Genomic DNA, 22353 nt, shown 5'->3' with positions numbered 1-22353 from the left:
CCCTCCTCTTCTCTTCTCGCGCGCGCACCGCTGAGGAACGCAGAAAGCAGCCAACAATCAGCAACCAAACATCATCCAAGTTGTTCGCTATCATTATGAGGGTGCTAATGTCAAAAAATTCTGCAACAAAGGTTGGTACTTGTTCTCAAAAATGTCAAAAATCAATTAAGATCCATTTATGATTGCAAAATTTCAAAAAGCTGTAATATTAATAGAAGAGAGAATTCTTTCATAATAAAATATATTTAATATTAACAGTTTTTACAATATAAAATACTAATATAATAATATATACAATGTTAAATGTTAAAATCTTAAATTAATTACAATTAAAAAGATTCAGATTCTGGGCTGATAATCAATTCATCAGATAGTCAAAATGATTACAATTAATCAAAATGAAATATTAGATTATCAGGTTAATTGCTATGATTAACCAATTTGCTAATAAAAATGATAATTATCTATCCATTAATTCTTTCACAAGTCAAGTTAATGGTACCCTTATGGTTCAAAATAAGAACACCAGTTTTGAATTCCAACGGAAGTTTGGTCGATTCGTGCAACGTGAACCTGTACTTACGCAGAAGCATAGCGAGACCAATCTTGTTCTGCATGTACCCAAATCTCATGCCAATGCAGATTCTAGGGCCCTCACCAAAAGGAATGTAAGTGAAGGGTGCTCTCTTGGCGCGGTTCTCTTCGCTAAAACGCTCTGGATCGTAATAATCTGGGTTGGGGTAGTGCTCTGGATCACGATGAATTGCAAAAACAGGGATGTAGACTTTGGTACCCGGATCCAGAACTACTTTGGTGCCGGGAACTTGATATCTGGCACTGCATTCACGGTTGACAACAGTTAATGGAGGGTATTTCCTCAGGGTTTCTGTAATTTGAAGAAAATTATTAGAATCCTCTTGTATTTCTTTATGGGAATTTTTAATGACTCACCATCAATGATTTGTTGAAGATACTTCATCTCATGAACAGCTTCATAGTTCATGCCACCATACTTCTGGATCATCTCTTCAATTTCATCTCTTGCTTTATCTTGGAGTTCTTGATTGTTGGCCAGCTCCATCAAAGAGTAAGACATAGTTTTAGCAGAGGTTTCAAAACCAGCCAGGAAGAAAACAAACGATTGATTGACGATATCCTGCAAGTCGATCAGCGAGTCTGCTGTTGAGTTTCTCATCAATTCAAGCATCAGTTGGAAGAAGTCGTTGCGTGTGACATCATTCTCGTCTCGGTACTTTGCGTTGTCTCTTGCAACGTTGGAGAAAAATATTTCTTCGTCTTTTTCAAATGTAAGACAGCCAAACTTCTTTGCAAAATCAGGACACGCAATGGCAAATGCTCTAATGAGTGCTCTAGCTTTTGTGGGTTCAAACATTTTCTTGGCATAGAATCTAAATTCTGATTCTTCTTCAAAAGCACCGCAATCAATACCAAAAGCAACTGAGCCAATAACATTCAATGCGTATTTGGTTGCCAAATCTTTGATGTCAACCAATGAACCTTCATCAGCGTGTTTCTCCAGGGAGGCGACCAGGGAGTGGCACAATCTTTGACAGTGGAGAACATAATCTTTAGCTTACCAGAAGTGAAAGTCGGAGATAATTTGGTGCGAAGATTCTTCCATTTGTCACCAGCCAGTTGGAACAAGTTACCATGGACGGGTTGATCTTTTTCATTCTGGTACAGTCCCTTACTGTTGAAGTACTGGAAGTCCTTGATGAAGATATTCTTTAAGATGGTTGGATCAATTGGAACATAGACTGGTGAGGTAAGAACGAAAACTCCTCCATGTGGTTGAGAATGGGACTTGAAGTAGTCGTAGAATTTCTTGAATTGCACTCCCACAACATCATGTTCTTTCTTCAGCAGGTTGTCCAAACTACCAAATGGGAATGAGGCAGGGTAACTCATCAATTTCCTGCGGTTCCAGTAAAGGAAACGCAGTTTCAAGTTGAGCAGTAGGAAGGCCGTTGACAGCAGGATCACCACGAATATTAAGACAAACATTTTTACTGTTTGTAGGTTTTTAGAATTAAACCCTTAAAATTTGAGAATACTTTTACAAAAAGTAGTATTAAACTCAGAGGAGACAACTGAGGAATGGTCATTGCTGGTTTCTTGCCGCTATTTATACCAAAATCAAGTTCATTCATAAATTGATATCAGTCGATCGATCTGAAAATTAGCCACTTATCGTAAGCATCAAGTGGTGATATCCTATTGTTCGGATGTAGACAATTGACACTGTCGTGCAATCAGGTGCGTAATTATCGTATTTTTACGGCCGGTTGCGTTTGAAGTGGTTTCGGTGATTTTTGCTAGACTTGAATGAACTTTTGATAGCATCACTCAACTGTAGTGTGGAAATTGAAATTTTTTCCACGTGATACTTATATTTAGAAGCACTTAAAATTTGGTGGTGTCTAGTAACCTTGTCAAATTAGGTTAGTCTACCAAACGTCTGGCTTTAATAGTATTTCATGATCATAATTTTTAGTGTATAACATCATACAATCTTGTTTACAAATATAAAAAGACTCAAAAGTATTCTAAAAATTGCAAACATTCAATTTTTCTGTTAGAACAAGATGAACAAAGTTTAAGAGGTTATACAATTGGCAGCCATCTTGAGATGAAAATAAAGTTGTGTAGCTATATGTATTTTACATAAGGTGACGTTAAATTTACAATTTTTGCAGTTTATTTGAATTCAGATGATTGATATGTCTGTTGTGTGAAATTTAACGACATGATATATCTCCCTATTGTCCATGTGTTACGAATCATTAGTTAAACACTTTTCGCGCCGGTAAAATGCGAAACACAATGATTGGAGTATTCAATTCCGCTTTGCAAAGCAAGCGGTGAACGTTTTAAATATTTACACAATATTCTCATCCTCTTTCTCCATCCAATTTAATCTCTTCTGGTCTGCTCGCATTGTACAGCTTTGTTTAATTCGCCCACACGTGTCTCATAGCTGCAAGACCCTTCTATCCCTAACCTCAATATCACACCAACGCGCCAAATTCTGAATCAGACTGTCCGCTGACCAATGTGAAGACTTGTAAAGTGAACTCAAGCGAGCTGAACCAGATGAAGAGAAAGAGGCGAAAACAAAAAAGGGTTCGGTTCCGTATGGTTAAACAACGGCTTCGGTTACTTGACTGTGTTTCGCGGACAAATAGCACATTGTGCTGTACGCGCGCATATGCATTTTGAATATTTTATGAAGCACTCTCGCGCACGAGGCGCATCCCCTCGCCGCCATAAATTAGAATACATTTTCATATATGCGTGCCTGCGAGCGCAGGTTTGCAGGAGTTGCGATTGCGATACCAATTGTTTGCAGAGCGCGTGAACAGCCAAGTGGCAAACGCGCTTTCAACCTTTAAATCTTAAATCATGCGAAACGAATAATTTTGCTAATGGAAATGCGTGTAGTCGTAAAGTTTATATTTTTAATTACAAACCCAAATTAACACATTCTTTTTAAATTCCAAACGAAATTACTTATTTTAATAACTCATTACGTAGATTTTAGAAGTGCAAAACTAAAATTTTTCTCAAAACTCTATTTTAGTAACGTTCCTTCATTAAATTTTCAATTTTTCTAAAAATAAATATTGATTTACACTTGACATAATTTTTTAACTAAAATAGACCAAGAATGTAAATTTACATTAAAATCGGGTCATATCAAAAGGTAAATTTATGCTTATAAATAAATATTTGGCATGTGCGCACATGTCCCACTTCACATTGCGCATTTGCTACATTATGAAAGATTTTCCTTTAAAAGAAATTGGCCAATTGCATAATTGTCCAAAACTTCCATGTGCAATACACAATGGATTGATTAAGATTACATCATTATTATTTTTCGGTTGTTTGTACACACGCAAATATATTTTTAATCCATTTATCAATGAGTAATACCTAGCCACTTATCGTCATGTGTAAATACGCAAACAAATGTATAAACAATTTATCTTTAAGTTGGTAACAAGATGTTCCGATTGTCAATAAATATCAAATGAAAATCACTTGAAAAGTTACTAGTATCTATGTTGATACTTGAGTGACTAAAGTTTAAAGTTTAATTCTTATGAATAAAATTAGTACAAGTTGGATTTAATGTTGTAGATTTGAATTAGTTTACCATAAGTAATTTTATTATATATTCCTGTAATTAATTTTAGTGAGGCATAAGATAATTTAATCTTTTGAACACTTATCACTTCTTCTTTCCGCATTTCTTCCGTTTTCGTCTGTTTCGCTTTCATTTACTATCTACTCTTAGAATTTCGTTTTTCTTCAGGTTGCGTTGCGTTTGTCGTAGATTAAAGTAATTAATTACCAGGTTATTGCTAGTGCTCATAGCGGGAAGTGGGTATTAAATGCACAACGTAAACATAATATTCGCAGTTTATGAACCAGCTCGGCATCGGCGCAAAGGCGAAATATTAAGCAGCGTAAGTAGCGTTAAATATCGCGTGTTAAAGTGCGAAGCGTCGCTTTCGTTTTCGACTCTCCTGACGATGTGATTAGGCCGAAGGTCGCCTGCCGCCTCCTGCTGCCCCATGCCGCCGCGCGCCATGAGGCTAATGTGCTCGCAGATAATTATTTCGGCAAAAAGCGCAAAATTGAATTATCTCGTAAAACGAAGCAGTGGCGCGACAGACCGGACCAGTTATACAAATTGTTATAACAAAATTATAATTTTATATAAAAAATATTACAAAAATATTAAAAGAATACAGTATCAAAATAGTAATTAATTTCCTAATTTGAAATGAGTTTCAAAAAATTTTGTTTGAAACAAATTTGATTCAAATTATTGCAACAAGCGTTATTTTGATAAGAGAAAAGCGCAAAAAAAGCTTTTAGCAAATTACGTGCGTTTCTTCACCACCATCTCCACCTTTAGCAAAACTTCCCAGCCGCCTCTAGACGCCTTCTGCTACGTTGTGTTGGTTTTTAATATAATAATTTTCTATCGGCAGTAACAATCTTTAAGTAATACCTACCAGGATAGTTTTAGGAAACAAGAAAATATCTTTTCAATCCTGCAAGAAGCCCTCTGAAAACTCCACCAATTGGTAAATATATACAACTACATTTAAACAATTTAATAACAATCAAGCAATTTACCCAATTTTCACTTTATTTAATTTGGAAATGTGACTCCATTGTTTTGTTTAATTTGTTTTGTGTGATTCTATTTCAATTTTGTTTTTTCAAGTTAAAATGTTTATTCCGAATGGAATTCGCATCAATTCCGAGTTGATCGCCGGTCGAAATGACTGCGAGTACTTAAACTGATTGCGAATCTGCATCTCGCCGGCCAAATTTATCGAATCATTTGACTATTCGGGACATTCAAAGCGTAGCAGCGCATCCAGCGCAACATCCGCAATCTAGAGCGTTGCTTCAAACCATCCCAAAACGAAGAGCAGTCGGAGTGGGTCTTTCGTTAAAACACTTCGATTTTGCAATTCGCATATATTCCCAGTCGTGTATTTCCGATTCCCAATTGCTTAGAATTCGACTGCCACTGTGCGAAGAGTACCTACTGCAGTGCAAAGCGCAGTACCGTTTTAAATTTTCAGGATTTACACCGAGGTATCATATCAAGCTGACGTCAATACAAAAGACAAAATAAAACCGGATTTCACTTCATTAAGAAATAAATTTAAAAACATTCTTTGTTCAATTCTAAAAATAATGTTTAGTTTACTTACATTAATGTTGGCCGCATCTTTTGTTAAAAATACTAAAACAATAAACAGATGATAAATAAGATTACCAAAATTCCAGAATCTTAAAAAATTTTATGACGAATTAAATCAATCATCAACACGTCATCACAAACGTTTGCTGTTTTTTTGTCCCAGAAATGCAAGCTTGCATTCCTCGAGCTGAAATTCTGGGTGGAAATGGATGTCATTCATCGCGGCGCTCTCGAACTACAAATACTCAAGCTCGTGAATTCAACGTTCAACATGCGCGTTCAACATAAGCATCAACATCGTCATTATCGAATGGTAAAATTTAACGCACGCACGTTTGCATTCAGTGGCATGTTGTGTCTAGAGACCACGCGCCGCGAGAGGATTAACTGCTGTCAATTTGCACCAGCGATGCAGGATTTTATTTAAAGCTTGGTAACCGTAATATTTGATTTTTAGTCTTTTTTACTGAATAATAATAGCTGGACACACATAAGAAATATACGTATGGCTTTGACAGGCGATTAAAATAATAGATGTTTTTTTTTACAAAACTATGTAGTTTATTTAAATCCACCTCTTTTATGTTTTGTTTTAATTGTTTTCAGATAAAACACAATAAATACGTAATCAACTCCAGACTAAACTGCCACACGATGCGAAAACTGTCACGATTCGCCAGTTCACTCCACAAAACATTGTAAAACCTCATCCGAAAGCAATCAATTTGTATTTTTATTGGGCGCTTTTTGTACGCACACGCTTTTATATCGTTCATTCACGTTTTTTGCGCCGTCCCGCTGCCGAAATTCGTAAATTGCTAAAACATTCGAGTTCGAGCGCGAGTTTGCGAGCTTCGTCGCCGGATGCATCTGATGACCAGCAGCGTGTCGACGTAAATTCGGCGACAATCGCCGTTTATTTAATAAAAAAGCGACGGCGCGGGCGGTTTTTGCGTGTCTGTTTTATTGGTCGATCGATGACCTAACAATCCAAACACACCGCCATCGTCGGTGGTGCGAACTTCACGTGAGGACACAACGAGTCGGGCGTAATAAATTCCAGCCGAAATGGGCTGGCAACATATTGCCAGACTGGCGACGAAGGAAAATTCGGCGCGTAGCTTAAAGACGAATAAAGAATGATGAAGAATACGAAGAAAAAACCGAAAGCGATGACATTAAAACGCTGTTTTCGGTCATTTTATGCGGATTTATATCGATAATAGTGAAGGAAAGTGTAAGAAAGCATAAAATATCACTAAGATATGAATTTTGCAAAAAAAATTGACGTTTCATTATATTCTATAATAAAAATGCTTAAAATTATCCAAAAATACATAAAATTCACTTCTTTTTTTGCTTTTATCTGTACTTTTTCTTCTTACAAATTGAACCCCATTGACAAGGAACTGTTGAATCATGTGCTAATTCTAATTCCCTTCTTCTTTGAAGATGCTCCCTTTGGGAACTCACGATGTCTGCCTTTAATATCAGTAATATCTTAAAAATCTCGAGGAAAGGTGCTGCCTTTGAAAGAATGGCAAGAATTGAAAGCATCTTGTCTTGTCGTGGGTGACACTTCCAATCGATAGCGTGTCAGAGAGCTCCGGCTCAATGCCTGTATGTCGGCGCCGTGCGACTGAAAAGGCAAAAGCGGCCGCCGGCAAAAGAATGAAAAGAATTTAATCTATCATTACGCGCGGACGCTTTCAATATCATTTCCAAACGTGCTCTTGCAGCCTTCACCGTTCGCTTGAAACATAATCTTCAAGAAATTTTATGCTGCAATCAAATGAGTCGCAAATATAAAATTGCAGTACTAGAATACTACAAATGTGAAAAAATATGTAAGTTTAGAAATAAATTATCATAAATTCAGTGAATTTTCTTCATTTTGAACATTTTAACGATTTTTTTGTAATTCTTATCATGCATCTAAACTTTTATGTCTGAGAAAACTATAAAAGAATAGTCCACGGTCGGACAAAAATCATGTCCATGTGCAATTGCTTAGTGTGAAGATATAAACGAATAAAGTAAAAAATTTACATGAAGTTACCTAAACGAATGGAGTGAACGCCTCCGGTAATGCTATTGGTAAGTTCTCTACTCTTTGCTGGTAGATAAATGCGTTTGAGCATGTATAAAGTTTAGATAACCCAGAGCAAACTGCAACAGACTAATAATATACTAAGCGTTTGAAAAAACCTAGAAAATTAAATAAAACAAAGCAAACAATTTCTTCACCAATGAAATAATATGAAAATAATTCCGTTATTTAGGAAGTTTAGTGGCAATAAAAGACACATCTTGATGTAATATTAATGACAAAATAATAACAAAATTACTTTAATAGAATAGAAAAAGTGCAATAAACTTATTTATGAAATGTGTTTCAATTTTGTGAAATGCCATGTATTAATCTACTGAAGTTTATGTAGCGGCATAGAATCGTAGTTCAAAAGATCGTGGCGCAACTTGTATCATATATGGACACGTCGCTGTCGAATCGTTCTTGCAACAAAATTGTATTGAAAATCAAAAAAGTGTGAAGATGATGCGACCGCGATGGCGCACGACTTTCTATGCATTCCTATCTGGGCGCTTCCAGCCCATTCAACTGCGGACAGATTTCACCGAATTACCAATCGCATTCGATGCATGATGTGCATATTGAACAAAAATACATGTGCAAATGCAAATCATCAAAATAATAGAATTTTAACATTTCAGTCGTTAAATTTGTTAAATATTTAATTTTCTTTATTGATTTGAGTTGTAATTAATTCTGGCTGCCATCTTTTGTCACAATTATGTCACACAACCAATTTGAACCGTTTCATTTTTCTTTCCACGTCTCGGTACACATTGTAAACAATTAGTGTATTTATACTGGATGCATTTTTTGTGATTCTACAGCAGACCACACATCTATTATACATGTTCAGCGTTGCTGCGTGTAGGTGTGTACGGCGATTCGGTTCGGGCAGCATCTGTCCGGACACCCGGCAATATAAAGTTTATTTCCCTGCGGCGGATGTGCCGTTTGGCGTTGCGCGTCGTCGGCGGCGAGGATTGATCATCGCCGCCGCTGCTGCCGCTGCCGCCAGCTCTCCAGCCAAACGACGGACTTCCTGTGACCTCGCTGCTTACGTAACGCGACACATCGTTATGCCATCGCCATCACCATCGCCAAGCGAATCGTTTTTCACATATTCACACATTCACACACGTTTACATGCACAAACATCTGCAAGCGTTCACAAAATAAACGAAAAATAAAATGAACAAGTTAAACAATATTTTACAACATTTCATCAATTGTATTTCTATCTTATTTATTTCTAATTTATTTGTTTATTTTTATATTTACAAATGGAATGTTATTCCAGAAGTTGAAATGCAATTGTCGAATGCACTCTGGCGCAAAGTTTAACCCTAAAACTGTAAACCCTCAAACGTCCTGCGAGTCCTCGCTAGTCATGTCAGTCCTGCCACGTTCCAAGAGTTATGGACTTTTGTTTGGGACGGACATTATGGGCTAGCACGAGCGAACGAGCTCGGGTGCGCTGAAATATTTACTCAATCGACTCGCCAAGTGCGCCAATCTATGAGATTGGTTACGTGCAAAAATGTTGTTTCGAATTCGCCCGCCGCCAATCTCATGATATTGCATTTCAAAATACACAGATTTAGTTTGCCAAACGAAATAAACTACCGCTTTGCATCATAAGAATTCTGATCCTTTAGATAACGATCAATGGAAATATTGACTATTTATACCTGCGTGCAATTGTTTTATCTCACAACAATGAAATCAGTGTCGGATTTTATTGGACAAACATGATAAAAATTGCATTGAGTGTCTCAAAATTATTATCTCCAATCTTGGTTGGCAATGTTTATAAAATGGAACAGGAACAAACCTACGAGTGGCGGATTTCCTTTGCTTATCAATCAGTTTGTAAAATGATAAATAGATAGAAATTATACAATTAACTAGGTATCTCTAATCTGGAAATCTTTAACAAGTTAATGTACACTTACATCCGTTCAGGGGGTCCTTGTTAAGTCGATGAGATACCCACTTAGTTACTATGTTTTTATCTATAATACTACAATAAAGTGAAACAATGTGATACGATAATGAATGAATAGAATTATTGCATGTAAACTGTAAATTACATTTTTTATAAAATGTGTGATAGCACCAGCTGTGGGATGAGGTCATGTTTGTTTTGCAGGATATTTATCGAAACATTCGTAGTTGGTGTTGTTGTATTTTCCTTGTTTTACACGAGCTCACGTTTGCAATTTGGAATACACTTTGGTTCTGTGGTGGACGCAAACATGGATAGACTACGTGCATTCGGAGGAAGTTCCTGTACAGAATAAAAGAAAACATATTCAGCTAAGGATATTCTTAATATGTGGGAATTTAATGAAAATATATTACAATCCTTATTCTGAAAATTATTTCCTTTCTTTTATTGAGTTGATATACATTGTTACAACCGAGTAAGCAAACTGAAACACCTTAAAAATAGATAATGTTATTATGTACTAATAATGTTTATAATAAGTTAAAATATTAAATGTTTAAATTACATACTGTGAGTGATGATTTATTGGAATACGTTGCATAGTTCCCAAGCGGAAGAAAAAAACTATTACCCGAGTTTAAGTTCATGAACATGATCATCTTTGCACTTTTAACATCTTCATCCCACGGATAAGCGTTGTAAGTTGCTTGTCTTAACTTTTCACCCTAAAATAATGTATTTTAAAATAATATAGGCAAGTTTTTGATATAAACTTACCAAACTGGTTGTTTTTTCACCCATTGCACCCATGACCAAAGTTGCACCGATGTATACCCATAGATGGCACAGTGATAATACATCAAATTGCTAAAAACATTAAATTAATTTCTGACCAAGCAATATATAAAAAGGATCCTATTATTTACTATCAATTCTGTGATTATAATCAATGCCAACATCAATCCAGATACTAAAAACAGCAGAAAAGCTGGCCATTTTGTAATTTTTGTTACTTTATCCCATATTCTAAAATATCAAATTGGGTAATTTTAAAAACTCAATAAAATATTTCCGAAAGTAGTGTTCTTGCTTTTTCATAAATATATGTTGTTTATATGCAATTATTAGTTTGTTGTAACGTGTTGTTTTGTCCTTTGAGTTTCTCGCTTTTTCCAAAGTGCTTGTAAATACATTCAGGAATGTTTCTAAATGCATCAGTGTACTATGTATAAGAATAAAAGTTGTAAGCAAACCCACTCCTATATATGAAATAAAGCACACTAAAAGAATATTGTAGAATCGTCGAAACAAAGATCCAATATTATCACTAAAAAAATACTGAAAACAATCTAAAATGACTAAAATGACTTGTATTGCGTCAACTAAAAATATTGTTACACTTGGCACTAGATATCCACATGAAAACTTCTGCAGTTCTTCATCGCATGATTTTAATTCGACAAACACCAATGATGTTACTGCAAATAATAAAATGTACCCAAACACGATCATTTGTAATTTATTGCTCAATTGAAAATTGCGCTGAACTTTCGCATCTTTTACGCTTAAATACGGATTGTTGTCAATTAGATAGTTCAATTCACGCGCATGTTTTGATTTGTTTTTAACTATGTATATAACTGACATAGCAAAAGTTGATGATACAAGAAAAGTCAAACTAAATGACATTTCTACAAAGGATACTCGGCTTTGATAGCAATGAACCATATAACCGATATTTCCTATGGAATATATTATCATACAGAACAAAATGAACATTTCTCGTCGGATGTTTTGCATATAGCCAGTATCGAACCAATAGAATGCCATGAATAATTTTGCACTGTAGACGAAATCTTTTACCGATGCCTTTTTATACATGTTTATATTGATAATGTATGACTAAGTCTAAGTTCTGAAATGGATAGACGATGTATTAAACAATAGAACTTTCGTGACATTAATAAATATTAATAAAAGTACTTGAGAAAGTATGTAAAAGTTCGTAATTTGTGTAGTTGTGTGATAATTACTTAAGTCTACATTACAGAATTGAATTTTACTGAAAGTATGTTTTAAGAGACACTAATTATGTTTGTTTTTCAATAATCTACCGAGTGAATACTATTCTTTTGTTTAATCTCTGATGCACCATTAACTTTTTCATTTTGTAGCATCTCACTTCCATATTCAATGATTATGCTTATTGCGATGTATGCTCAATGAGTTCATAAGTTAATTTTAATGAGTTTAGATAATATGAAACATTTCATCTTATCCTATCCATATTTATTTTTCTTTAATTTTTCTAATTTGTTCATATTTGACAATATTCTGAAAATATTTAATTTATAATTGATATCATAGCAGTTAGTTTAGTTTTAAATAATCTACTTGAAAATATTACTTGTAATAAAATTTTCTAAAGATAGATTAAATTTCAACACTTAAAATTCAGCCTTTGTCGTCGGCAAAGTCTTAAAAGTGCATTACGTTTCGCCAGAGAACTTTTTCTTCGTGCAAACTTTCCTGATTTTTAACGCTTCTCTCATTCTTCTGTCTTGTTCCCTTATCTGGCAGTTTTTCATAGGCTGAAGGTTGGAACAGTTGAGAAATGTTCCAAAGTCTGTCGCGCAGATGAGTTTTTAATAGAATTGTTAGGATATTACAAACCGTTTTTCATCTGCAAACGGATATGACAAAAACAATTATTAAACGGTATTCGTTAAAGATAAAATATGCTATTTGATTCTAAAATAAACCAATTCTGTATAAATATATAGAGAATTAGTTATTAACTAATTCTTTTAGTCTTTCTTTTCATGTTTGTCATTTAACTTTGGACGTGCATGAAACTGCAGGTCGACAGTGTACAGATAGGACGAGCAGGCGCCAAAGTTTCTTGTTTTTTGTAATACCTAAATGCGCTAGCTTCCGCACTCTGTTCACGAGTTCGTAATTAGCGAGAGCGGGACTGGAAAAGCAACTCGGATGAGTCGGAATTAGAAGCGATTAATAAAGTTTTCCAACTGAATAATAATAGGAGATGAAGATGAAAATGAAAATGTACCGAACGTGCGCAGTTTAATAAAGTTGAAAAGCACATCATTTAAATATTTATTTTATCTTTTTCTGGATACCTATTTAGAACTTTTAAACAAATGTGACAAATAATATTTATTTTTGTAATATGATAAGCCATAATTATCTTTCCTATGAATTTTAATTTTTGCACAATTTTTAAATTATCCTTTTTTCTACAAGAATATCTCCTTTTCAATTCCGAAACTGCTGAAAAGCGAAAGAACAAATTACGTGTAGTTACAGGTATCTGCAGTTTGTTCGGCCAGCTCATTACCCCCGCTTCATTTTGCGGGTCGTCCTTAGGTATAAGAAGACAGCGCGCACCGAACATAGTGCCTGTGCCTGTGCCATAGTGCCTGTGTTTTTTTCATTTACTACCTAACATAGTACTAAGTTGTGTCTGAATCGTCTAGTTGTCAAGTTCTCTTTAGTTCTATGCTCTTTTTAATTTGGGCTGTATCTGTGATCTCCGGTATTATATAATTAAATAATAAATATGGTTCAATCAACTCTGTACACGTCACAATCATGACTTACAATTATATTGAACAACCCCAAGTTTAAAACTCATCAAAATTAGAAGAAAGTATCGCCAACTCATCGCAATTTACTCTAACTGCGCGAATAAAACTTGCTATATAACTTACATTCGTTTTAACTATTCTTCCAAAGCGCTATATCTCCAAGAAAATAGGAAGTCTACGTTCATAAACGTGAAAATGTGAAATGTGAAAAGTTTTCCGGCTGCGAAATAAGATATCCTCGGTAATAATGCAAAGCGCATTGAGATTTCTATCGGGACTGATGAAGCGCTCGCAACCAACTCAGCGACGACGGCAGTAGCGGTGATGAAAAAGACGATTCCGAATGAAAAGAACATTTAAAAGGGCCCTCGTTAAACGTCTCGTTCGCCGCGATCGCGCTAATGCTAACGTTGTTAACTTGCACAACGAACGCGGAAATCGTGCATTAACGTGCATAATGCGTGGCATTACGTTGTTTTCATCTGGACGCAGAGATAAAATTGTTCTCCTCTGAATTAACTAACGAGCAATGCAAGGAAAATTAAATTATTTATAAAAATACAAAAGTAAAATTTATTCTGGGTTGTATGCAATGATTAAAATTGAAAAGACAAGTAAATTAATGTCAATATCACTTAGCATCTTCGTATATTTTGTATGAACCAAACGGTTTATTGTTGTGATAGTTATTGGCAGCTGCATATCCGTAAATTCCTCGCTGATGCCGCCCGAGTATTGCCGCCGGCTGAATATAACGTCCGTAGTGAGATAGCAACAAAGCAACGTAGGGATTGATTGGAAGATGCGCCGGATGATTGAAGCCACTAGCCGCCCCCGCCGATGGTATTCCTAGAGACTGGCTTAGAACAAGCGCCGCTAGCAGGGGGTTTGTTGCCAGACCAGCGCGTAATACATGCTCCTGTTGCGCTAGCAACTGAGCCGGATCTGCAACAGTCAAGGAGAATTAAAAAAAGAATTATCAGACAAATTTTTAATTAAAACTTACTAATAGTCAAAATTTGCTGTTGATATTTATGATGAGGATGCGGTTGCTGATGTTCATGTTGCAATTGTTGAAAAGAATTCACTTCTCCCACGTTTTCTAAACCAAGATTTTCTGGATGAGGCTTCACATACTTTTCGGGCACATAATATTCGTATCCATCATGATGATGTTTAACGCGATTAAAATCGTTTTCAATTGAGTATAAAGTTTCAACTGATTTTTTAGCTTTATTTTTATCTATTTGTTTCTCTTTGTAGACATCTTTTGGTTGGTCTACTCTTATAGTTAAGCACTTATTATAGTTAAAGTGCACTTGAAATATTGCAAAAAACACAAATAAACTTCTTGATAACTGCATTTTTTCGTAAATTATTATTGATTTTATTCTTTTCAGCTAAAACAAAAATACGTTGTGATTCTAAAGTAAACAAATCCATACTGAAATTTTTTAACATTTGCCTTGAATCCCTTCTTTCTTTTATTTTGCGTTTTCTCATTGAAAGCCATCAAACTGTGGCGTTGTTGGTGTGTTTAATTGAAAAGCAATGTCGTCTCTTGTCCGGTCTTGTCCTTTGGTGTAATTTCACTCGCACGACTCTGTTTTCATTGTTATCTCTTCGCGTCCCAACTGTTCGAACATTTCGAACACTTTTCGTTCGTGAGCGGTTTTCTCTTCGACGCTAAGTATCTAAAGTTAACCGGTTAATTCCGCTCGATGTACTTGTACTTTCGTTTTCGCTTTGATAAATTAACATCGTTACGACCCACAGGATGTTGCACGACAACGCGTTGATAACGTTAATTAGGCTTGGCATTTGGTACTAGACACGCATTACAATAGGTACTATTCTCTTTTTCAAACCGTACGATATTTCAACATACGAGTATTTAACAAAATTCACTACAAAGTAGAAAAGTTTTCCAAAAAAATATTCTGACAGGGAGAATGTTGATGTTTAATTAAGATTAATCAACATTATGAAGGTAATTTTATCAGTAATTGCCAATTATATTTTATTATTAGCTGATATTTTAATTATTACTTTTGAACAATGAAAAACCAATTATTCGCTATATATTTCGTAATTATGTTATCATTTCCTTTCATATAAAGCTTAAATTCTTCTTTTTTCGGGTTTTTATGTACGCAACGCATAAAACAAGATTCATTAGATATTGAAATTTTTACATTACCTGAGCTTGAGGCAATTCACAATTAATACTCGTATAACGAACAATGTTGAAGTATATCGGCCACTGTCGCAATATCATGCACATTTCTGTTTGAGTTTTCATTTGTTTGTTTGCTTTTGTGCATTTGGCGTTTGGAGAACACACCTGGTCCAATAGGGATGTGGATGTCGATGATTGCGAAACCCAGTACACGGTGCAATCGCTCGGAGGTCTTTGCGTTAGCACGCGGCGGCAATAAATTAGCATCGGCGGCGAGCTCGTTTGGTCGTTAATAACTGTCCGCGTGTCCGCGGCCGCGGGTCTTCGGGCTTTTGTTGTCGTTTTCTGAATGGCCAGCAACAATGAACGAGAATGAACGTGACATGCAATGAATTTGGAAAGTATTGCCTACAATCGATAATTATCATGCGTGTTTAAATAACATGGATAATTAAGTTTCAACAAATAGCATTTAACAAATCTTTCAAATTTATATGTTTTTATCTTTAAACTAATGTTGAGGATGTAGTTTTAATAGTTTATAGGTAACAACGTCATATTTTATTTATATAATATTTAAATTATCCATATACACAAAACAAAGTTAGTTAGGGCATTTATAACTTAAGAATGTCGGACAGATATAGATAATATGTATATAATTTTTTGGATTTGTTTTGACCCATTATAGCAGAATAACTATTAAAATACTGAAAATTATTAGTTAAAGGAAGGTTAAATAAGAAATGAAAATTGTAGCATGTTTTATTTTTTTAAATAAAATTGCAGATCTTATTGACAGAATTGACACATACTAGGTCCAAGAAAGTAAAAATTGATCATATATTTACTAAAAACAACATGGACAAAGTCGGATGCAAAGGCTAGTTAACAATAAATAACAAACATGAAGGTGTTCATTATTTTCCCCACTCAATATACCTAGCGCCATCTACACAAAATACAACAAACCATATAGTATGACTTGCTAACACATGACGCATATCAGTGTTTACTTCGTTTACTTCACTATACAGTCGTGTTATCTTGTTTATTTACAACTAAATCGTTATCACAGCCCAAGATAAAACAATTAAATTTAAAATTTAATTAGTCCCAACCATCACAATTCAAATGTATATCAAAACGGCATTAATTTCTTGCTGCTTACTAGCATTCTCAATAAAACAAGGTGAGTTAACCATTGGGTGTGGTTAAGTTAACATTAATTATTATTCTTCAAATAAATTTCAGCGTACGCATTATGGTGTTACGAATGTGTGAGCACACAACCCGGCTGCGGTGATCCTTTCAATTGGATATATTTGTGGACAAATGTTTGCAAGGAGGACAATGATATCTGTGTTCGCATTACTGAGCGAAAAGGATCTGAGAAAGTTATAACTAGAGCTTGTTTGAGTTCATTACGTGGTATTAGAACTGATATTCCTGCTGACACTTATGAAGGATGCAGGAAAGCAGCCACTGATGTTAAACTAGGACATTATGTAAACAACAGTATAAAAGAGTTGGACATTCACAGGTATGTCTTAAACATTAACTTAATGTATATTTAATTTCTATTAATAAGACAGGAAATTTAAATTAAAATCAATTTTCAGGGATTACTATGATGATGCAGAGTTTTGCTTCTGCTTTTTGGATCACAGATGCAATGACTCATCATTTATCAGTCCATCACTCTTTATGGTAACCATTGGTGCAGTGGCTATGTTTGTACAAAGAATACTCTAAATCAATCTAATCAAAGAATTGAATATATCCATGATCAAAACTGATTATTCCGTCCAAGATGTAAGAAGAAGGTGTAATGTTATTTTATGTTAGGAAAGTATCCTCATCAGCCAGGAGAATACTTTCTCAGCTTTTACAAGTATGTTTCAAAAAATAAGTACAATTCTCCATATATCTTGTATGTAATTGAAAACGATTTGTTTTTTATTAACTAACAAAATACTTATATGTAACTTTAAATGAATGGAATCAAAGTGTTCAATTATTGTTAAAATTAATGCTATCATATTGGAGCATTTTGTTTTTTATACAAACATGTGAGAAATGTGATATGTATGTGCACTTACAGTAATCTCAAATATCTTAAACTTTTATAGAATGCTTTCTTATTGAGGCAATCATAAATTTAAATGTTAGTAAATTGCTGATTTTATACAAATCTCGACTAGACTTCTTATTGCTTTTTTACGATGTTAGACTAAAAATACTTTGCGGATTCTTAAAACTTGTAATAAAATACGAAACAACGAACGTCACACAGAGCACTCAATCCACTTATTGACATAAAATCTTATCATTTACATTTTCAGCATCTCAACTCATTAAGATTTGCGGTGGACGGAATAATTTTTCATTCTCCCTGGAGCTCGTAGGTGGGAAAATTGAGATCATCGTAGAGATTGTCGGCGTTAAGAATCTCCCCCTCGCTCATATTGAGGCCCAATGCAGCTGGATGCAGGTCAGTGATGAGGTAGTCCCCGGTAAGGCCGCATTCCTCTACTACTTGCTCTTCGGTCGCCGAACGGACACAAAAAAAACTTATAATTATTTTGTCTAATCACAACTTAATACTTATATCAAGTAAAACTTTGATACAATCAAAGTAGGAAAAAAAAAATTGTAACACACCTAGAGACACCACTGTTGATCCGGGCACATTGCGTGAGATTAAGAGTAGAAAACACAATTAGTACTCATTTATAAAAAAATCATTAGTAATAATTATTGACAGAGGGGAGAACAAATTCGATCACTAATTGCAAGAGGGAGAAGGACAATATAATCGCATTCAGTTAAAAATTAAATTCATTTCCTAGGTTTTCCGAATCGTCGGGATCTTGCAGGGCTCAAAAATCGTACAGGTACTTACCGCCGAGACCGCCAGACATATCGATGACGTATTCGATGGCGACATTTTTGGGCTGCATTCGTTTCGAATGTGATTGACTGGAAGAATCTGAATCAGAAGGTAAAATGCTGGCGGTAGCATTAGCCAACTCGATTTCTTGCAGTTTCTCATTGGAACCTTCGCCGTGGCTGGTTTTAATAAATTGTTGCATTTTTTGACGTTTCTACAAACAAACAAAAAACAGTTTAATTCATATATATGCAAATAAGGATGACCATACAATTTGCCATGAGTGATGCTCGTCTTTTTGGGCAATTGTCCAAAGATGACCAGCGCCATGCACTGCTTTGCTGCCTTTTCTAAAGTGCGGGTTGATGGACAAGTTGTGTCTCACGGAATTTTTCCACCTATCGTCGTTTTGTTTATAGAATGGAAAATGATCTCTGCAAAATAAAACAAATATTACATTTCTCTTTTTTTTTTTGAAACTAACAGAAATATAACCAAAGCATGTTTTATTGCGTTTTGTCACGTTAAGCCTAAAAAAATCGCTTTCGAAACCAAATCGAAAATGACAATTATAATTTTTCCAATACATTATTCCCAGACAGGTGCATGTTCTCCACCCGCAATATCTCAAGCAGTATTCAATTGAATGCACAACATGACGACATCCCCCTTTCATGAGCTCGCCTCCGACTAATCGAGCATATTAAAAAGGGAAATTTATAGCTCTTCGTATTGAAAGCATGAACGGCAGTGTTCAGGCCTCGCGTTCATCGAAATTCGTTCCGTTTCGCGTCGTCGATTATGACTTCACCTGCGGCACGCCGCCGCCCGGTACCTGGCACCGCCTCGCATTCTCCACCCCGGCTGCAATCCGGAAATTTCCTCGACATCCGCGCGCCCATCGCCCAAAAAGGGGTGGTGGTCTTGCGAGACCGGATGCACCACGAGGACAGGCCATTTAACTACCCACCTATCAACTAATTACTCCACAGTACTGTGGAATATTCCCCCAGCTGCTTCATTTCAAATTTAAACCTACCCTCTGAGTTTACCCTATGGTAGCCTCACGATTGCCGTTAAACGATGGGCGGCTTGGCTTGATTTTGTCTTTGCAAGACGTTAGGGCTGAAATCACACCACCACCCCATGTGCCGATGGGTGTAGTGGTGTGATCGCGTTCTTTTTTTCGTGTCGTCGTTCACGGTTTCACTTCGCGAAGTCGGTGCCAGGCACCGCGCACACGATTTACCGATCATTACACACTGTAACCACGATCAAGGTAAAACTTCGTGAAGGAAAACCGCGCGGTTGGTGCATGCGAAACGTAATTTTCCCACAGGCACCACAACGAAAACAAATCAGTGGCAAAAGCACCCACAGTAAAATCAACCCCACAAACACATACAAACATTTTAAAATAAAATTATTATTACTTACGAAATCCACTGATATATCCCCGATACTGTCAATTCTCGTTTTTCTACCAAGGCGTGTTCGATGAGTTCTGTGTAGGTAAAGGGCGGCTTTCTGGGACCCGAGTATTTAGCCACTCCAGTCGGAGGATTGTTAGACACAAACTGATAAGGTTGCGTGGTCTGGTTGGTTTGAATTACAGGAACCGTTGCGTATCCCTTATTCGGCACATTAACCATGTTACCGTGCTCGTCTATAGCTTGATATTGAACGTTAGGATCCGCAGACATTTGCTTGGAAATGTCTGTTGAAGGTACCACATTTTGTACTATGGGAAGAGTGTGAGTGGATGGATTGTGTTGCTGGTCTAAATCAATTACAAGAAAAAATATTATTCAACGCGGCTGATTAAAATTTTGCAACATACCAGGTACCGGTGGAAGTTCATTAATCTTATAATTTAATAACCATGAAAGATTTCCGTCAGTAGAATCACCTTCAATGCCACTGTCAGATCCCAAAGGACTAGATGTGTCCTTGAAGACGGGGACGTTGGACGATCCTGCATGAGTCATCATCGATGTAAATCCTCCAGTAGAATGATCCAAAACACCTTCAAGTTTCATTTGTTTTCCGCCAAGTCCGGTACCCCTGCAGTCTGTGGGATTGTTGTCGTTTGAAATAGACGTGGTAATTTCTTTTAAAACCAAAAGCTCTTCCAGATTTACGTTGTGCATTTCGGCAACAATAGTCGGAACCGTACTTAATATATCCCAGTCACCATTCAAGAGCGCAATCTTAATATTAAACAATAAAATAAAATCCAATCAGAAAATTTAAGATGGCTGCCATTTTACTTTCAATCTATTGATGCAATACAAATAAAATAAAGCATGTGCGGTGCGTACGAATGTAAAACAAACTCGATTTTGATGTTTAGTTGTTACATACCTCGGTATCATTCGCGTTTGTACTCTGAGCGACTTTTGCTTTAATTGCGATTTGAGGCAAACTTGAGCCGACATTGAGCTTCGAAGCAATTTTCGCTCGTAATCCGGCGATTTTCAAATCACATTCCGGTTGGTCATCTTGCGCTGGCGGAGGGATCGCAAGCAATTTATCGTCCTCGTCATCATCCTCTTGTGGACAAAAGGCTTTAATTTCTTCGCACGATCGTGCAAACGCCTCGGCGGCGGACACTGGCGCGACACTAGCATACGCGTTATTCGGTGCAAAAGTTTCGGTTTCCCCGATGATGTTCACATCAGTACTGTTGTTTATATTCGTGTTATTCATTTGGCACCGATTCGGCAGCAACCGACTTAATAGAATTTGTTATTTTGTGTGAGACGAATGAGAAAGCCGCAATTGATTTGTCGACAGTTGGCGGCGACGGGTAAGTTATTTAAACAATTGAAACAAGTGACAGCGACCGCGACGCCATCATGGAAAATTCAAACAGTGGACAAGAAAAGTTTAATAATTGGATAACCAAGTATACTCGCTAATAACAATCTTATACAAAAACAGAACTAATTACACACAAACAATCAATTGGACTAAGATTAACGCAAAAAGGATTGTGATATATTATTTTACACAATTTAAGTTAATAATTCAGTATAAATAATTCAATTATTTGTAATTATGGTTGCCTATAGTTTTTTTTTTCTTCTACTAAATAAGAATAAGCTAACGTAAGATAAGTTTTAATTATTATTATATTTGTGCAATGTGGTGAATAATAATTATTACTAAGTTATAAACCAATTATAAAAGTACAAGTACCTGTACAAACCACAGATTATCCGTTTAAAGTTGCAGTGTAGCTTTTCACGAGCGTTCGAAGAATGTTGGTAACATGGAAACCACGATGTTTACTCGCGGATGAGCAACTGGCGAATGATTTTCTAAACGTTCGCGACGAGCTTTTATCGATGGGGGTGTACCTATGCAAAGCACAACACAATCAAATCGCCCAAGTTAAAAATTAAAACATCCCCATACAATTTTATTTTTATTTATAAACTGCACATTACTCGTATTTAAAAATTGATAAATTCAACTCGAAAGAGAAGATAGACATCTGGTAACAATAAATAATTGTTTGTGTGATAAATGATTTTGGTCAATATTTACAATATGTGCTGAATATAATACCTTGCCATGATTTCAGGCAAGTTCATTGAGAATAAAAATTCGAGTATTAATCTAGTCACTTGGACTGACATTTTGGAGTTAACACCAACAATTCATCAACTAATCAGAGGATCAATGGCAAAAAAAAAGAAATAGTGTACAAATTCCTCTTTTTTGTTTATTTTAATATTTTTGATATAATTGTCCTGCTAAGGTGAATATGTGCGCATAAAATGAAGTATTACTCTAGAAATGTTTAAACAGTAATACTGACTCGCGAATTCATGGAATAACCCAATTCGCGATATGACTGTGTGCATATCTGA

At 35.7% G+C, this 22353-nt stretch overlaps 3 protein-coding genes across 5 annotated transcripts; 1 reads left to right on the top strand and 2 right to left on the bottom strand.

Moving 5' to 3' along the window:
- Positions 1–224: 224 nt before the first annotated feature.
- Positions 225–2101, bottom strand: LOC135791060 (cytochrome P450 6A1-like). The gene is given in 3 exon segments (XM_065301371.1): positions 225–886; positions 952–1557; positions 1560–2101. Coding segments are annotated over 3 exon segments (1494 nt in total). The 5' UTR covers positions 2026–2101; the 3' UTR covers positions 225–464.
- A 14463-nt stretch (positions 2102–16564) lies between these two features.
- crim (QVR superfamily protein crim) lies at positions 16565–17868 on the top strand. Its single transcript, XM_065301151.1, has 3 exons — positions 16565–16774; positions 16837–17125; positions 17205–17868. Exons 1-3 carry the CDS (start codon positions 16717–16719, stop codon positions 17335–17337), a joined length of 480 nt encoding a protein of 159 aa, XP_065157223.1. The 5' UTR covers positions 16565–16716; the 3' UTR covers positions 17338–17868.
- Positions 17501–21777, bottom strand: LOC135790864 (forkhead box protein E4-like). Of its 3 annotated transcripts, none has more exons than XM_065301150.1 (7): positions 21677–21777; positions 20316–20685; positions 19913–20255; positions 18747–18909; positions 18488–18689; positions 18247–18258; positions 17501–18126 (listed from the first exon to the last, which is right to left on the bottom strand). In XM_065301150.1, the coding sequence occupies exons 2-7, from the start codon at positions 20623–20625 to the stop codon at positions 17969–17971; spliced, it is 1188 nt and encodes a 395-aa protein (XP_065157222.1). In that variant the 5' UTR covers positions 20626–20685; positions 21677–21777; the 3' UTR covers positions 17501–17968. The 3 variants fall into 3 exon arrangements, with proteins under 3 accessions (XP_065157222.1, XP_065157220.1, XP_065157221.1); XM_065301148.1 differs by lacking the exon at positions 21677–21777 and adding an exon at positions 20840–21333; XM_065301149.1 differs by lacking the exons at positions 18247–18258; positions 21677–21777 and adding an exon at positions 20840–21335.
- Positions 21778–22353: the final 576 nt, after the last annotated feature.

The sequence above is a fragment of the Atheta coriaria genome, unplaced genomic scaffold (assembly GCF_025399875.1).
Source record: "Atheta coriaria isolate IRGN ID8LTWV9N9 unplaced genomic scaffold, Caltech_Dcor_3.1 hic_scaffold_4_pilon, whole genome shotgun sequence".
In the NCBI taxonomy this organism is placed as follows: Eukaryota; Metazoa; Arthropoda; class Insecta; order Coleoptera; family Staphylinidae; genus Dalotia; species Dalotia coriaria.
Note: the sequence above shows the minus strand (reverse complement) of the source record. Positions and strands in the feature narration are given on the sequence as shown.

What these genes read in the sequence shown, in the direction of transcription:
- crim (XM_065301151.1), top strand. Translation starts at nt 16,717, where the DNA reads ATGTATATCAAAACGGCATTAATTTCTTGCTGCTTACTAGCATTCTCA. An exon ending in AGCATTCTCAATAAAACAAG is followed by an intron (nt 16,775 to 16,836) that starts GTGAGTTAACCA and finishes AATAAATTTCAG; the next exon opens with CGTACGCATTATGGTGTTAC. An exon ending in AAAGAGTTGGACATTCACAG is followed by an intron (nt 17,126 to 17,204) that starts GTATGTCTTAAA and finishes ATCAATTTTCAG; the next exon opens with GGATTACTATGATGATGCAG.
- LOC135790864 (XM_065301148.1), bottom strand. Translation starts at nt 21,184, where the DNA reads ATGAATAACACGAATATAAACAACAGTACTGATGTGAACATCATCGGG. An exon ending in GGGATATATCAGTGGATTTC is followed by an intron (nt 18,910 to 19,912) that starts GTAAGTAATAAT and finishes TTTATTTTGCAG; the next exon opens with AGATCATTTTCCATTCTATA. An exon ending in AGCATCACTCATGGCAAATT is followed by an intron (nt 18,690 to 18,746) that starts GTATGGTCATCC and finishes GTTTGTTTGTAG; the next exon opens with AAACGTCAAAAAATGCAACA.